The 17,114-nt window shown below is 38.5% G+C and overlaps 1 protein-coding gene across 1 annotated transcript; it reads right to left on the reverse strand.

The window, feature by feature from the left end:
* Nucleotides 1-13,175: 13,175 nt before the first annotated feature.
* LOC107786216 (cytochrome P450 81C13-like) lies at nucleotides 13,176-15,634 on the reverse strand. The gene is made up of 2 exons (XM_016607663.2): nucleotides 14,627-15,634; nucleotides 13,176-13,843 (listed from the first exon to the last, which is right to left on the reverse strand). The coding sequence occupies exons 1-2, from the start codon at nucleotides 15,581-15,583 to the stop codon at nucleotides 13,208-13,210; spliced, it is 1,593 nt and encodes a 530-aa protein (XP_016463149.1). The 5' UTR covers nucleotides 15,584-15,634; the 3' UTR covers nucleotides 13,176-13,207.
* Between the last annotated feature and the right edge of the window lie 1,480 nt (nucleotides 15,635-17,114).

Here is a 17,114-nt window from a genome sequence, read left to right on the forward strand (position 1 = left end):
TGTGATGTCATAATGCTAGGTTAATTTCTTAATGTGAGTTGAATGTTTGATTTTTGTTAGTTTAATTTATTCTAACTATTAATTTTATTATATAAACATTTGTTTTCTGTAATTGTTTACCCGAAAAACGGATAGAGTTGAATTTATACGTAGCTCTAAGGATACGTGATATAACTTGGCACAAATTGAAAAAGTAAGTAGAAATATATCGAATATTGACCGTAAAAAGAATGAAATGCAAACCAGATTGAGTGGAAAACGATTTATGAACAAGCAAGACGAATCAATGCCCAAAGCCAGAAAAAGGATAATCTTTATATGGATACCAATAATCTTTTCAATATGGGAGTGTGTAGATGTCTTTTTTTCCTTACAGAAATGATAGTCATTCTTCTTATAGTGGAGAAAACCCTACTTTAGATATAAAAAAATATATAGTGGTGATCCCATTTTAGATTAGTTAATTGGTTTTTCCTTAATTGCCACCGAGATTTTCTACCTTAGTGCGGCTATAACGGCTCTTGTCTCTTAGCTCGATCTTGATCGGACTTAGTATTGGTCGATCTTCAGAATTAGATTCCGATATTGACTCGAGGTTCGGCATTGATCGGACTCCGGCTCTTGAGCTCGATACACCACTTCTCGTCATAGTTCGATTTGAACCCGAGCTCGATAATGACTTCGAGCTCGGTATTTGATCGGTCCTTGAAACTTGAGCTCGGTCTCCTGGCTTCAGATCTTATTTCGATATTATGAAGACGTCTGTCGGTCCATTATGTTCCAATCTTGACTAATCATACGAAGGTCAAAACCGGTTTTGACCATACACAGATAGTCCCTTCATTTCTCGGGAAGGATGTGGCGAGAAACGACATGATTTTCCAACGGCATGACTAGATATATACTGACGTTTGCATCGAGCCCGACCATGACGTACGTAATAGATGTCCCGTCAGTTCAGTTACCAAGGCATTAAATGTGTGTCAGATGATGGTCGGCCACTGCTGATATTGAACCGTCATTGCCAACTCTATAAATAGCTCCTCTATTTATCATTTTTTACTCTTAGATCTCCAATCTCCAAATCTTCTAAGTTCCTTTTCGCATTTTCTAAGTTTTCCATCTGCGAATCTGTGATTTTCACTACAAAATCTCTCTTTTGAATACCAAATCTTGTCATCTCCCTCTATTTTCAATCTTCAAATCCAAATGGCAAAAATGTCAAAAAATGTTCCTCAAAAAGAAAACGCTTCTTCTTCACGGCCCGCCGACGACAAAACACCGGTGGAACCACGACCTAAGAAATGTGTTCCCGGGGGGAAGGGGGGGAGGTGTTCTCACTTCTAATTTTAAGACCGATAAAGCCTCGTCGATTCCTGGTCTATGCGAATCAGTATCGAGGCATATGTTCTCGATAACTAAGGGACACCTCGAGCAGCTGAGGAAAGATTGTAACTAGGAGAAAATAAAAGTGATAATCCCGGCTCCCGAAGAAGATATTACTACTTATGTGAAAGGGTTTTTAAGTGTGTATACTTACCCTTTCACATTGGGCCCCCTCGACCCTATTATCATTGATTTTTGCCGCCAATACCGGGTAATCCTAGGCCAAATCCATCATTCTTTTTAGCGAATCGTTATCCTGATATGCTTCTTTGTAAACAAAATCGAGGGGATGCCCTTCGCCCTCGACCACCTCATCAGGTTGTACAGCCCCCGCCTATACCGAGGTGGGTTAATAAAACTCCAACGCCGGGCCACCAAAGTATTGTTCTCGAGCATAGTCGAGGACAAGGACTGAGGCTGGATGGGCCGGTTCATTCGAGTGAAGACTTCTGACCTAATCCTGGCCGAGAAGATGCCATTTCCCAAGGAATGAAATATGAAGCGTAAGTATAATCCTACTATTAGCTCCCATTGTCTTGATCCTTCGTTTCTGGCTCACCGATATCCTTTTACATGATATAACAGTTGCTTGGATGCCCGGTGCAGTTCCTAACCTTAAGAGCTGGTTACAGGACCTGGCTTTGACCTCTACATATGTCGAGCGCTTGTGGCGCGATTTATCAAAGGGCCAATGTGAGGCCAAAACACATGGTAAGCTTAATTCCCATGTCTTTGTTGACTTTGTAAACTGTTTCTTACTTATTTTCTATTTATACAGGCCTTGGCAAAGATGCCGTTATGAGGCCCTTATCCGGTGAGAAGTAAACTTCGTTCCCGGTACCGAAACCGGCGAAGGACAAAAAGAGGAAAAAGATCTTGACCTTAGAGGATCCGGAACCTAAGAAGTCGGCCAGTAGGCCAAGAAAAAATATCATCCTTCTGACCGAAGACTTTGTTCGACGTCTTAGGGATGAAGATGAAGAAGAGGAAGATGATGACTACGGGCTGGTGGCCCGAGTGAAAATGAGCACCGATGCCCCAAAGGCTACTGAATCGGTGAAAGCAACAGAGATTCCATCTCGTGATGAGGGAGTCTGGGGAAGAGAATTGGTTGAAATCCCCGAGTCATCGAGGATCGAAGCTACCTCCCACCATAATGAGCCAATGGTGGGTACGACTACAAGGGCTGATCTCGAGGCCCCTCGAGATGGAGAGAACGCCCCAAGTGGTTCACTTGGGGCAATAGAAATTGAAAGCTTCCCGTTGCTCCCCTCGTTTTCCGAGGGAATGATTCAAGAGGCTCGGGCCTTGAAGACCCTTTCAGTTGAAGGAGGCCATGGAAGGGAAGATCCCTTTTGTGATTATTTTACTAGGGTCGAAGATGCTACCGGCCTGAGCGATTTGGAGGTCTCGAGGAAGGACTCGGGTGAGGGATCAGGTCTTTTCAACAAATTGCAGCAAGCTCTAAATCGGGTAAGCCTTAACTCCCCCTTTTGGTATTACTCTTGTGATCGTTTTTATTTTCTAACTTCTTTTCTTCTTTCTGCGTAGGCCTCGGTGCTTCATCAGGAAGCATGTTCTCGGTCCCGAGCTGAGGTGAGTCGGTACGAGGCCGACCTTCAAGGGCTCACAGAGGAGAGAAATGCCCTTAAACTCCTCTGCTGGCAAAGAAAAGAGGAAATCAAGGACCCCCGTGCCGAATTGGCCAAGGCTCACCAAGATCAGTCCGACCTGATCGAGCAAGTAATGAAAATTTTAAAAGTTCATGGGCTTGATTCGGGAACGGAGGCTAATATTTCAAGCGCTTGGGCTGAAGGAGCCCCTCCGGAGTTTGTACATATTCCTAGTGAGCGCAGGTACCTATTGAGTGCGAATGCCGAGTGATGAGTGACTGGGAGGCATGAGTGATTGTGTGGTATGCCCGATGGGCTGTTTACGAGTGATTGTGAGGTATGTCCGAGGGGCTTTTTACGAGTGATTGTAAGGTAAGCCCGAGGGACTATTTATGATCTTATCATTGAGTTGCATCGCATTGGCATGCACACAAGACATACATGCACATAGATGTATTTTCTCATGCTGTACTGCATCACATCATTTATGATTTTTCACACATTTTTGACAGATGGGCATAATGATGCATTTGTTTTTACATGGGTTATCTAGAAGGAAAATGAAACATCTTATTTATTATTGACAAGATTTTGGGAGAAATTTATTGTTTTCAAACTATTCACATTTTTGACAACTCCGGCAAAAGATTTGAGTTTTCACTGATGGATTTGAAAGGAAGAACTATTATTTTTGAAATCATGATTTAGTTGAGCATTTTATCTCTGAGTTACTTCTGGTATTATTTGCTTTATGTTGTTATGGAATGTTGTGGGCTATTAGTTTTGGACCCGTTATTGGTGGAAGCTCGTCACTACTTTCAACCTAAGGTTAGGTTTATTACTTACTTAGTCGAGGCAGATGCGATCGTGGCCGTCTACCGAGTCGATGATGAAGTCGCTCAAGTACAAGCGATAAAGGCAACTGAGACATCTCAAACTCGAGCACATTGGGTTGCTGAACTCGCCAAATGCCAATCTCGGAGGGAAACCCTCGAGGAGATCCATGCTCGAGGTTTCGACCTTACCGAAGAGATAATAAAGGCTAAAGAACTTGAAGCCGATGCTAGAGCCTTAGCTTCTGATGATGACGATGATGATGATGAGAGAAAGAGTGGGTATGAGATCTGGGAGGAGCTCCATGGAGAAGAGACTGTCCCCGGAGAAAATCAGGAACCTTAGGGTTTTTTCTCTTTTTGATCTTTTTTGTGTAGGGTCCTGATCGGACATTGTAAATACTCTTATATATATAAAGATCTTTTCCTTTCCCGACTTGTCTTTGTTTCATTTTTTGTCTTGTGAAAATTTTGTTTCATTTATGCCTTATAAAAGTTTTCACAAGTTCGAGGCTTTAGGAAATTTGATCAAAGTTGGACCTTGTAGTCTTTATAATCGATTGAGCATTTTCTCGAACTCGAAGTAACCCGTAGGCTTTATGGTTGAGCGAGTATTTGCTCGAGCTCGAAGTAAGAGTATCCCTTAGGCTTAATAGTCGAGTGAGTGTTTTCTCAAAAATGTAGCCCATAGGCTTTATGGTCGAGCGAGTGTATGCTCGAGATCGAAGTAAGAGTATCCCTTAGGCTTAATGGTCGAGTGAGTGTTTGCTCGAACTCAAAATAATGTAGCCCGTAGGCTTATTGGTCGAGCGGGTGTTTGCTCAAACTCGAAGTAATGTAGCCCGTAGGCTTATTGTTCGAGCGGGTGTTTGCTCGAGCTCGAAGTAAGAATAGCCCTTGGGCTTGATACATAGTCCCCGAGTGAGAATGGTAGCTCGAACTCGAGTTAGGGTAGCCCTTAGGCTTTATGGTCGAGTGAGGATTTGCTCGAACTCAAAATAAGGATAGTCCTTAGGCTTTATAGTCGAGTGAGCGTTTGCCCGAACTCGAAATAATGTAGCCCTTAGGCTTATGTGGAGCTTGATCTTGTTGGTTTTTCGGTTGGCAGTTCCCAATTTATGGGGACCTTGAGCCTGTTTGCATAATAGATCATGAAATAGAAAAGTCTTTCCGAGATATGAGGTATCAGTAAAGAAGAAATTTCTCTTTTACAAGTCATTATACATGTGTTTATGTTTTGTGCCAGGGCTCGAACAAACTACACGGGCATGGTTCGTTTTGACCATTTGGCCCTTACAATTTTTCCTATCGAAACCCTGTTGCCGTGATGTAACTTTCTTGCATCGAACTTAATATATTCGAGGGTAATGCCCCCTAGTATTCGAGGTTGATTGTAAAGAGGCCTCAGATACTGTTGAGCTGTTCTAAGTTAGCACGATCAATGGTTGTCTCATTAAAAAACTTGCCGAAAAAACCGTTTGGGATAAAATCGGTCTAAGGGAAAAAGAGTGAAATGCGCGCTTTCAGACCTAAAGTCTTTGGGTTGAATAATCCATCTCTGTTTATGGTTGAACACTTGCAAGGGTTAATTTTAAAATATAAACGAAAATGGGAGGGTCGTACCTTAGCATTATTATCTTTTTAGGTGCGAAACATTCCAATGTTCGGTAGTTGTTTGCCGCTTATCACGCTGAGCTTGTAGGAACCCTTTCCGATGATTTCGAGGACCTAATATGGTCCTTCCCAGTTCGGGCCTAGTTTTCCTTCATTCAGATTTCGGGTGTTGAGAGTGATTTTCCTCCAAGTCCCCGATTTTAAAATATCGAAGATTGGTTCTTCGATTGTAGTATCTTTCGATCTGCTATTTTTGGGTGGCCAATCGGACGAGAGTGGCCTCTCGTATTTCGTCCAATAATTCTAGGCTCGTGTTCATGGTCTCATTATTCGACTCCGTTGTTGCATATCGAAACCTGACGCTAGGTTCTCCGACCTCAACAGGATAAGAGCTTCAGCGCCGTAAACCAACGAGAATGGTGTTGTCCCGGTACTGGATTTAGATGTTGTGCGGTATGCCCATAGGACTTACGGCAGTATTTCTCTCTATTTTCCTTTAGCGTCGACTAATCTTTTCTTAAGATTTTGGATGATGGTTTTGTTGGTCGATTCGACCTGTCCGTTTTCGCTGGGATGATAAGGTATTTATAGGATCCTTTTGATTTTGTGATCCTCGAGAAATTTAGTTACTTTGCTGCCGATAAATTATTTTCCATTATCACATACAATCTCGGCTGGCACCCCGAATCGATATATGATGTGGTCCCAAATAAAGTCTATCACCTCTTTTTCTCTGACTTTCTCGAAAGCCTGTGCTTCTACCCATTTAGAAAAATAATCAGTCATAAACAAAAAAAACTGAGCTTTACCTGGGGCCGACGGGAGGGGTTCGACGATGTCCATCCCCCATTTCATGAAAGGCCAAGTATCTCTGCATTCGATCTTCTCGGACTTCAAAAGTCCCGTTGACTTGATTTATCACGAGGAGGGAATCACATTTATCCTTTATGACCTTGGCTCCCAAGCTTCTAGCTAGTTCGAGACCTGCAATCACGGCCTCATTGTTAGTCAATTTTGTAGTTCTAATATACTACCTTATTACATTATCTATGGGTGATTTTAGTACAATGCCCAGTCCGGACCCTTTTGCGTTCGAGGCACCGTCCGTAAAGAGGGTCTAGACTCCCGAAGAGGTACCCAATGTTATCAATAATTCTTTTTCGATCTCGAGTACGAAGGCTAGCGTATAGTCATCCACGAAGTCTGCTAAGATTTGGGATTTAAAAGCGGTTCGAGGTCGATACTCGATGTCGTACCCGCCTATCTCTATGGCCCATTTGGCCAATCGACCTGAAAGCTCAGGTTTGTGCAAAATATTTTGAAGAGGATAAGTTGTTACAACATGTATCGGATGGCACTGGAAATATGGTTTTAGTTTCCTACAGGAACTTATCAAAGCAAGCACTAATTTTTTTAAGTGTGGATATCTAGTTTCGGCCTTTCCTAAAGTTCGACTGGCATATTAGATAGGGAATTGCGCACCTCGTTCTTCTCGAATCAGGACTCCATTTACCGCTATCTCTGAAACAGCTAAATACAGATAAAGTTGTTCGTCTGCCTTCGGGGTATGAAGCAATGACGGGCTCGATAAATACCGTTTTAGCTCTTCCAAAGCTTGCTGACATTCTGGAGTCCATGCAAAATTGCTTTTCTTCTTAAGTAGAGAGAAAAATTGGTGGCTCCTATTTGAGGATCTCGAAATAAATCATCCCAAGGCAGTTATCCGTCCCGTTAGTCTCTGTACGGCCTTTACGTTATCCACTACTGTGATGTCCTCTATAGTTTTAATTTTATCGGGGTTAATCTCGATTCCTCGATTGGACACCATGAAACCGGGGAACTTGCCCGAGCCAACCCCGCAAAATATTTTTTGGGGTTGAGCTTCATATTGTATTCCTTTAGTATGTCGAAAGGTTCCTGCAAATGCTTTAAATGGTCCTCTATTCGCAGGGATTTAACTAACATGTCATCAATATAAACTTTCATAAGTTGCACCAACATTTTTAGACCGAATGGCATTATATTATAACAGTAGGTACCGTACTTATTAATAAACGAGGTTTTTTCTTGATCCTCCGGGTTCATCTATATTTGGTTGTACCCGGAATAGGCATCGAGAAAACTGAGAATCTCGTGGCCGGCCGTTGCATCGATCATACGATCGATATTCGGCAGAGGAAAAGAATCCTTAGGGCATGCTTTATTCAGGTCTTTATAATCTATGCACATTCTAAGCTTGTTCCCCTTTTTATGGACTACCACCATATTCGTTAGTCATTCGGGGTATTTTACTTCTTGAATGGATCCTATTTTAAGAAGTTTGGTTACCTCGTCTTTGATGAAGGCATGTTTGACCTCGGACTGGAGCCTTTTTTTTTGTTTTACCGGGTGAAATTTTGGGTCTAAGCTTAGCCTATGAGTGGTGATTCCCAGTGGGATCCCTGTCATGTCAAGATGGGACCAAGCGAAACAGTTCATGTTAGCTATAAGAAATTGAATAAGCTTTTTCCTGAGCTCGGGATCTAATACAGTGCCCAGGTATACCTTTCGTTTGGGCAGATCTTCGATTAGCGTGATTTGCTCCAGTTCTTCGACTATTGATTGGGTAGCGTCGGAATCATCAGGGATCACGAATGATCGAGGGACCCCATGTTCATCATCACCGTCAGTCTTCTGATTCTCTAGTTGGGTCGAAGATGGCGTTTGTGATTGCTATTCGGTGTCTTGTTCCTCCTTCGAATCTGTTCCATTTGTCGATGATAGTGTAGATATCGGAATCACCTCATCGATGGCAAATATTTCTTTTATGGCCGGTTGTTCTCCGTAGATCATTTTGACTCCCTCTGATGTTGGGAATTTCATAACCTGGTGGAGGGTCGAGGGTACTGCTCTCATATTGTGGATCCACGACCTTCCAAAAAGAGCGTTATATCTCATGTCACCTTCGATCACATGGAACTTCATTTCTTGGATGGTCTCGGCCACGTTTATTGGCAGGATTATCTTGCCCTTAGTAGTTTCACATGCCATATTAAATCCGTTTAGAACCAGAGTTGCGGGCATGACCCGATCCTGCAGACCGAGTTGCTCTACGACCTTCGATCTAATAATGTTGGCCGAACTACCTGGATCAATTAACACACGCTTAACTTGTGTTTTATTCATAAGTACAGATATTACCAGTGCATCGTTATGGGGTTGTACGATTCCTTCTGCGTCTTCATCACTAAAGGATAAAGTTCCTTTAGGTGTGTAATCCTGAGACTGAGGTCGATTCTCTCTTTCAATCGACACCTTAGTGCGCTTAAGCACCGCCCCCCTGAGGGATATCGATCCCACTGATGATCATGTGGATGATGTGTTGTGGCTCTTATTGTTCGTTTTGTCTTCTGAAATCCCTATTTTTAAAATGATTTTTGGCCCGGCCACTTAAACATTCTCGAAGGTGCCCTTTATTGAATAACCGGGCTACCTCCTCTCTCAATTGCTTGCAGTCTTCCGTTCTGTGGCCATGAGCGCCATGATATTCACATATTTGGTTGGGATTCCTCTAGGGCTGGATCGGTCTGCAGAGGTCGAGGCCATTTAGTATCTTTGATGCGTCCGATAGCCGATACGATGGCTGATGCATCGATGTTGAATTTATATTCCTATAACCGCGGCACTTCCTTAGGTCCAGTATGCCAGTCGAACCCATTCTTGTTCATCAGCCCCCGAGACCCTTAGCCTCGATCACTTCTTTTATTGCTTTGTACGAGGTTACGTCTTGGTTCGTTGCCCCTATAATCCCCACTATACGGCTGGTATCGGTTCCTGACCAGCCTTTGTTATCTATTGACGTCCCCTTTAATAACGGACCCAGAACCCAACTGGTCATCTTCGACTCTAATCTTCGATTGATACCGATTGTGAACATAGGTCCAGGTAATAGCTGGGTATTCGATTAGGTTCTGCTTCAACCATCGTGAAGCTATCGAGCTTCGTTCGTTTAGACTTTGAGTGAAAGCTTGAACAGCCCAATCGTCTGTGACTCATGGTAGGTCCATTCGTTCCATTTGGAAACGAGATACGAATTCTCTTAGCATCTCGTTATCTTTTTGCCTTAACTTGTAAAGGTACGACTTCCTAGTCTCGACCTTTATGGCTCCAGCATGTGCTTTTACGAAAGAATCTGCAAGCATAGCAAAAGAATCGATAGAGTTAGACTGTAAATTATGATACCACATCATTGCTCCCTTTGACAGGGTTTCACCGAATGTTTTCAATAATACAGATTCGATCCGATCGTCCTCTAGGTCGTTCCCTTTAATGGCACATGTGTAAGAGGTGATGTGTTCATTGGGGTCGGTTGTTCCATTATACTTAGGAATTTCGGACATACGGAACTTCTTGGGGATAGATTTCGGAGTTGCACTCGGGGAAAAGGGCTTTTGTACGAATTTTTTGGAATCCAGGCCTTTCAATATCGGTGGTGCCCCCGGGATCTGATCGAACCTGGAGTTATATGTTTCCACCTTTTTGTCATTTGCTTCAATCCTCCTTTCTCCCGACTCTATTCGTTTGTAAGTTCCTCAAATATCTTAATAATTTTAGGATTAGCCACCGATTATTGCTTTGATGGCCGCATGTGAATTAACGTCTATTAGCTCTTCGATCAGAGCTCCAAGGGGATTGACGAGTGGCCTTCCACCCCCGGGGGTTAAGTTGTTGTTCTTATTTTGAAGGCGAGCTTCGTTGTCAATAAGTAGTGCCATTAATTGAGAATTCGTACTTTTCAACCTGAAATTCAAAGACACTTCCAAGAGCAAGTGTAAAATAGTGTGTTTCACATAGGTTTGTGCCAAATAACCACCATTATCCTTAGCCCCACAGTGGGCGCCAAACTATTTACCCGAAAAATGGATAGAGTTGAATTTATACGTAGCTCTAAGGATACGTGGTATAACTTGGCACAAATCGGAAAAGTAAGTAGAAATATATCGAATATTGACCGTAAAAAGAATGAAATACAAACCAGATTGAGTGAAAAACGATTTATGAACAAGCAAGACGAATCAATACCCAAAGCCAGAAAAAGGATAATCTTTATATGAATAGCAATAATCTTTTCAATATGGGAGTGTGTAGATGTCTTTTTTTTTCCTTACAGAAATGATAGTAATTCTTCTTATAATGGAGAAAACCCTTCTTTAGATATAAAAAATACATAGTGGGGATCCCATAATAGATTAGTTAATTGGTTTTTCCTTAATTTTCACCGAGATTTTCTCCCTTAGTGCGGCTATAACGGCTCTTGTCTCTTAGCTCGATCTTGATCGGGCTTGGTATTGGCCGATCTCCAGAATTAGAGCTCGATATTGACTCGAGGTTCGGTATTGATCGTACTCTGGCTCTTGAGCTCGATAACATCACTTCTCGTCATAGTTCGATTTGGACCCGAGCTCGATAATGACTTCGAGCTCGGTATTTGATTGGTCCCTGAAACTTAAGCTCGGTCTCCTAGCTTCAGATCTTATCTCGATATTATGAAGACGTCCTTCAGTCCATTATGTTCCAATCTTGATTAATCATACAAAGGTCGAAACCGATTTTGACCGTATACAGTAATGTATGTAAAACTCTAGTAATCACCATCAGTTGAAAATTCAGGCCATTAATACACATTGTCACGCCCCATTTTTACCCCACAAAAGATATGTGTTATGTATTGTTGTGAGTTAAAAGAGTTTTTCCAATTAAAGTAACAATTTTGAAGTGGGGATTATTTTATTATTCAGAGTCGCCACTTGAAATTTAATTTTTCGGTGTTCCAAGTCACCTTTTATTTGAATCCCTATTCAAAGGAAGATTTGACTCTTTTATTATTGGTCCGCGAAAATAAAGTCCGGGTAAGGAATTTTGTTGACCGGAGAGAAGGTGTAAGGCATTCTCCGAGTCCCGTGGTTCTAGCACGGTCGCTTTATTGACTACAACTTGGCTTGAATTAATTTTAAATAAAATGTGATTTTTTGGTTCCCATGTTTTATCTATCCGCTTTTAATTATTAAAATATAGAATTATTTTTAAAACGGATCACATGTGTGTAAATTCATTTTGTTTAGTGTACTAAAATCATGTTACGCGTACGTGTACACAATAAATCACGCTTTATTATTTATTAAGATTATTTTTGGCTAAAGTCGCGCGAACGCGTACCTTGATTTATTTTGGGAACCATAATTATTTCACTCGAACGTGTACATAATCATGATAATAAATTTAAAATACACCTAAAACACTCTAACAGTGTTCATTATTCTTCCTAAACTTTGAGATTATTGTGAAACATAAGTTATGGAATTTATTATGGAGTAAATTAGTAATGAAAAACTAAGAAACTTTATGGTTCAAACAAAGTCCTCACTCAGTCAAAAATTATTGGCAGCGCAATTTCCATGTAGAAGAATTAGCCAAAATCCCAAACCCTTTAATGCTAGTTAATCCATACGTTACTCAAATCATTAGGTAGCCCATGCGTTTAGGCCCAAAAATTATTCTTTCCATCTTTGATCCCTTAAAATCCAAATTTTGTGACCCAAGTACTGACCGCACATATTGTAATTTAAACAAACATTATTATCTCTCAACCTTTAAAAATTCATTAGTAGAACCAACAAAGCAATCAATATTCATCTGATTAAACCATTAAACTAAAGCAAATAAAATAAATTAATCAAAATAAGACAACGAAATAATAGAGGAAACACATAGAACATTTAAAAGAAGAAACTTACTAAAAGGTAAATGTAATACGCACTTAAACAGTATGCGAAAATAGACCTTATTATTATTGGATCTGTAACCTTTGTGCTCCATACAAAGAAGCCTCGAACCGGCGACGGAGTCTCGAACGAAAAAATCGCGACTTGCGACCTCGATCGACCTTGCAAAACCAGTGAATCAGTGGCTGTTTTTTGCTGGTTTTGGAGCTGCTTTTGGTGGCTGTTTTTCAATCGATTTTGAGTGAAATTTTGGTCGGTTTTTAGAGCTGATTTTGTGACTGTTTTCAGCTGGGTTTGAGGTCATTTTTGGGGTGGATTTTGGGATGAAACAGTAGTGTTTTGGAGGTTGTTTGGCTGGAATTTTTGTTGGCCTTTTGCTCTCTGGAAAATTCCCTCAAAATTCTCAAACTTTGTCTTCCTTTTTTTGAGTCTGCCGAGAGCTCCCCCTTCTCCGTATGACAGTGTTTTTTTTTTTATATAAGTAAGAGAGAGTGCTATGTAAGTTGTTAAAGAGGAAGAGAGGGAGTACGAGTGTGCCTTGTGAGGGAATAATTGTATTAGTGATAAAATGTGTGATATAATTTTTTTAAATAATAATTATAAAAGGTGAAATAAGAGTTAAAATATATTTACATACTAAAAAGTGTTGAAAAATTCAAGAATGATAAAAAATTAAATGGTCACACGTGCAATTTTTTTTAAGAGAATGAAGGCAGAGAGACGTTTGCATTTAACCAAAACAATCACTTAAGCATTATATATATTACATGTTCCATTTCCACAATGTTTACAACTTGGATCTTATTTAGTACATTCCATTAGAACACAAAGGTAAATCTTTATATTTTTATATTATATATATATATATATATATATATATATATATATATATATATATATATATATATATATATATATATATATATATATATATATATATATATATATATATATATATATATATATATATATATATATATATATATATATATACATGGTGTCAGAGCTGCGAAAGGAGTTGAATACAATTCTGTCGCGGAATACAAATAGATTCCAAAGGCTTATCCTTATTCAAATTTACCTTCGAATTAATATAGCAAGCATCCAGGTTATTTTCCTCGTCAACATTTTTCCAGTCAAACCACTGAATCAATGAACCCAACATCAAGGAAACAGTGCGCAAACCCATATTGGCTCCAGAACATGCTCTTCTTCCCATTCCAAATGGTATAAACTTATAATTAAATCCTTCTTTTGCTCCTAAGTCCATTGCCTCAAATCGCTCTGGTTTGAACTTTTCAGGCTCATCCCATAACTTAGGGTCCCTATGCATTGCCCAAGCATTAACGATTAGGATCGTATGTTTTGGTACTTGATATCCCGCAACAGTACAATCTTCTGACGAGTAGTGAGGCAATAGAAGTGGTACTGGAGGGTACAACCTCAGTGTCTCGTTTATTACACTCCGCAAATAAGGAAGTTTGGAGAGATCAGATTCATTTAGCAATCGCTCGTTCCCCACTTTGCTATCAATCTCAGCTCTCAGTTTTGTAAATGCCTGAGGGTGAGCTAAAAGAAGTCGCATTGCCCATTGAATGGTCATTGATGTGGTCTCTGTTCCCGCAACAAACAAAACCTGGACGGCCACCAGACGTTTATTAGCCTAAATTTTATATATATACTCCCTTTGTCCCATTTTATGTAACATGCACTCCTTCTTTTTAGTCTATCCAAAATAATATAAAATATTTTTACATTTAAAAATAATTTAAATTTAAATTTAATTTTTTACCGTTAATTTTGAGATGAATTATAGCTACACAACGTTTATGACTTGTTTTAGACAATAAGTTTCAAAAGCCTATTTTTCTTTTTTAAACTTCATGCTCAATCCAACATTATCACATAAATTTAGATAGCGAGTATATATAAGTTATACAATCCTCTTGCCAATACTAGTAGTCTAGGTTTAATGTCCTATTCGCGTATGTACGTTTTTCCTTAGATATTCTAGGTTTCTCAAATTGTGTTAGGTGTTTGTTACAAACAGGAATAGGTTAATTAATTCTAACATGACCAAGTTCATAACTGGTACTGTTAACAGCAAATCCAGAATCTTTTGGAATAATACTCCTAAGTCCCGAACCCAAGGTTTAAAATTCTTAATTTTCATTACAAATTCAGACATAGAATATTTAAGTTTTTTTGAAACAAAATTTACATATTGAAAAACTATATGAAAATCACTACAAATCAAAATAACTAACAATTCAAAATATTAAATATATATATAAAATTACGGTCAAAGAAAAAATTTAATTTGACTCTCGAAAACACATCAGCGAAGTCAGTACTAATAAGACTAGCATACGAGGAATATATTCAATTTATTGATAGCACTAACGTTGAAGGAACGTACCACTAGAAGGCTTTTAATAAGATCATCTGTGTAGAATTCAGGTTCAGATTCTTGTAGAGACAAGAGAGTTTCAACCAGCGTCTTCTTCTTATTCTCCTTGGTAATTACATCAGCAGTACTAACGGACTCTGAAACAGTAATTGTAGTTCTTTTCTTCTGTCGAAATTCGTCAAGTAAGCTGCTCACGAATTCATTTCTCTTCATGTTCGTTAATACCATCTTTTTCTCAATCCCTTTGTACCCAAACCATTTCAACACTGGTAAGAAATCACACACGTTCAAAACCAACAAGTTGGCAAAGAAAAAGTCCCTCATCTCTTCAATAGTTTTAACCCCCTTCTCTTTTCCTATATCTTCCTCACTTACACAACATTTTCCAGTACCAATTCTCATCATAACGTTAAAAGCAAAAGCAAAAGCCCAATGGCTCAAGTTAACTGATCTTGTGCTGCCACGTGTACTGTCGGAGCTGGCTTTAAACAAAGAGCGAATTAAGATTCCAAGTTCTTCGTTCCGAATTACAGAAGACTTTTGAAGACTATTAGAAGAGAATAACTCAACCGCCGTTTGGCGGCGGAGAACTCTCCAGAGATTGCCGTAAGGAGCCCAGAAAATAGCTGTATAATTAAAAGAAACCCGGTCTCCTAGCATGCTACGTGGCCGGTTCGCAAATATGATATCGTTTTTAGTAAAGCATTCTTCCACGGCAGATGGGGAAGATACAACCAGTAAATTTCGGCAGCCGAACCGAAGATATAAAACCGGTCCATATTTAGTTGATAAGGTGGTTAAAGTCTGGTGTAGGGAATTTTTTATTAGGTAAAGATGACCGATTATTGGGAGAGACAAAGGACTAGGTGGTAAATGTTTCCTGGGATGAAGAAAATGTTTTAGTAGTAAAATGACAAGAAAAAACAGAAAGATCTCTGGGTAGTAAGAGTAATATAGGTTTTGCATGGCTGAAACAATAGAAAATGCTTGAGCTTAGAACTCTGGATATATAACTCTATGCAGTGAACGCCTCTTTTTAAATAGAAGGCCCTCAGCCTTTCTCTAGTTAATATTTTAATACTGCTGACGTTGAATGATCATGTGAAACTCAATTAAATTGTGAAACTCAACAGAGTTTGGTACTGAACTATAGGTTAAAATATCATGTTGGAAATATTTAGTGGCCCTTCATAATATCATAATGGAAAATGGAAAAGTATTGTTCACTCTTACTAATAACGTTACAAGGCGCACTTACATATAGCAACTAGCAGGTGCGGATTTATAGATTTAATTAGTGTGCACGTGAACCATGATATCTTTTAAATATATCTAGATTCTCAAATTTTTAATTTTAAATAGTTAATGATAACAACATTCAATTTAATTGAATTTTGTTTTCATGGAATAAGAATAATAGACAAATAGATTATGAAAATATCATATAAGTACATTGATTAGGTATTCTTAAAGTCCCTTTCTTAATTTTTAAGAAAAGAAGAAAATAAATATAATAACATTAACATGTGGATGAGAAAAAACGAGTAGAGCTTTTTCTTTATTGAGTTTTCTAAATAGACTCGACATATATTATTTTTAAAAACTTACATACATTTATCATTATTCTCAATTTTATAACTTAGATACATTTTTAATAATATATGAGGTATTTTAAAATTTTAAACATATTAATATAGGGTACACGCGCAATGCGCGCACCTTGAGACTAGTACTATATTAAAAACACGACGACCCTTACCGAAATGTCGTTCGCTTTTTGACGCTTTTAAAATAAATTTCACATTGGACAAAATAGTAATTCAAATTATTTCCTAATATTTAGGACTTAGTTCCTTAATTAAATTATGTATCAAGTCCTAATATTTAGGAATTAAAATCAATTAATAATTTACCTTATTTATATTATTTTCTTATTTAAATTATTTATATAACTGTAATCATTCCATATTAAGTTCTTAATATGTAGTATTTTAACATCAACTAAAAATCTATTAATTAAACGCTTTAATAAACTCATCCAACACATGCACGTTCAATGGGGGCAAGAAAATATAGGGGAACATCATGGAAACCATTTGGGCTAATTGATTTTTTTTTACTTTAAAACTAATTTAAATTTAAATTATCTTATATGAATTATTCTTTATTTTAGTAACGTGATATAATTGTCATTTTTTTCATGTTATAATTCAATATTTAAAATTTGGCATTAAAAAAAGTCTAATGAGTTACTATCACAATAAAATTAAATAATTAAGTCTTTGAATTAATTATATTAGCAAAAAAATATAATCCATTTATTTTTCAAATGCATCATCTAACTAGAATTAATTTTTAGTTGACAAAAATCTTTGATATACAAATTTGTTTCCACAAGATCAAGCAAATTAACGGTGAAAAAAATAGTAAAGGACGAATATCAATTATAATATAGCATTAAGAAACAAGAAGGAAGACTTGGCTTGACTGGTAAAGT

The sequence above is a fragment of the Nicotiana tabacum genome, chromosome 12 (genome assembly GCF_000715075.1).
Source record: "Nicotiana tabacum cultivar K326 chromosome 12, ASM71507v2, whole genome shotgun sequence".
NCBI lineage: Eukaryota > Viridiplantae > Streptophyta > Magnoliopsida > Solanales > Solanaceae > Nicotiana > Nicotiana tabacum.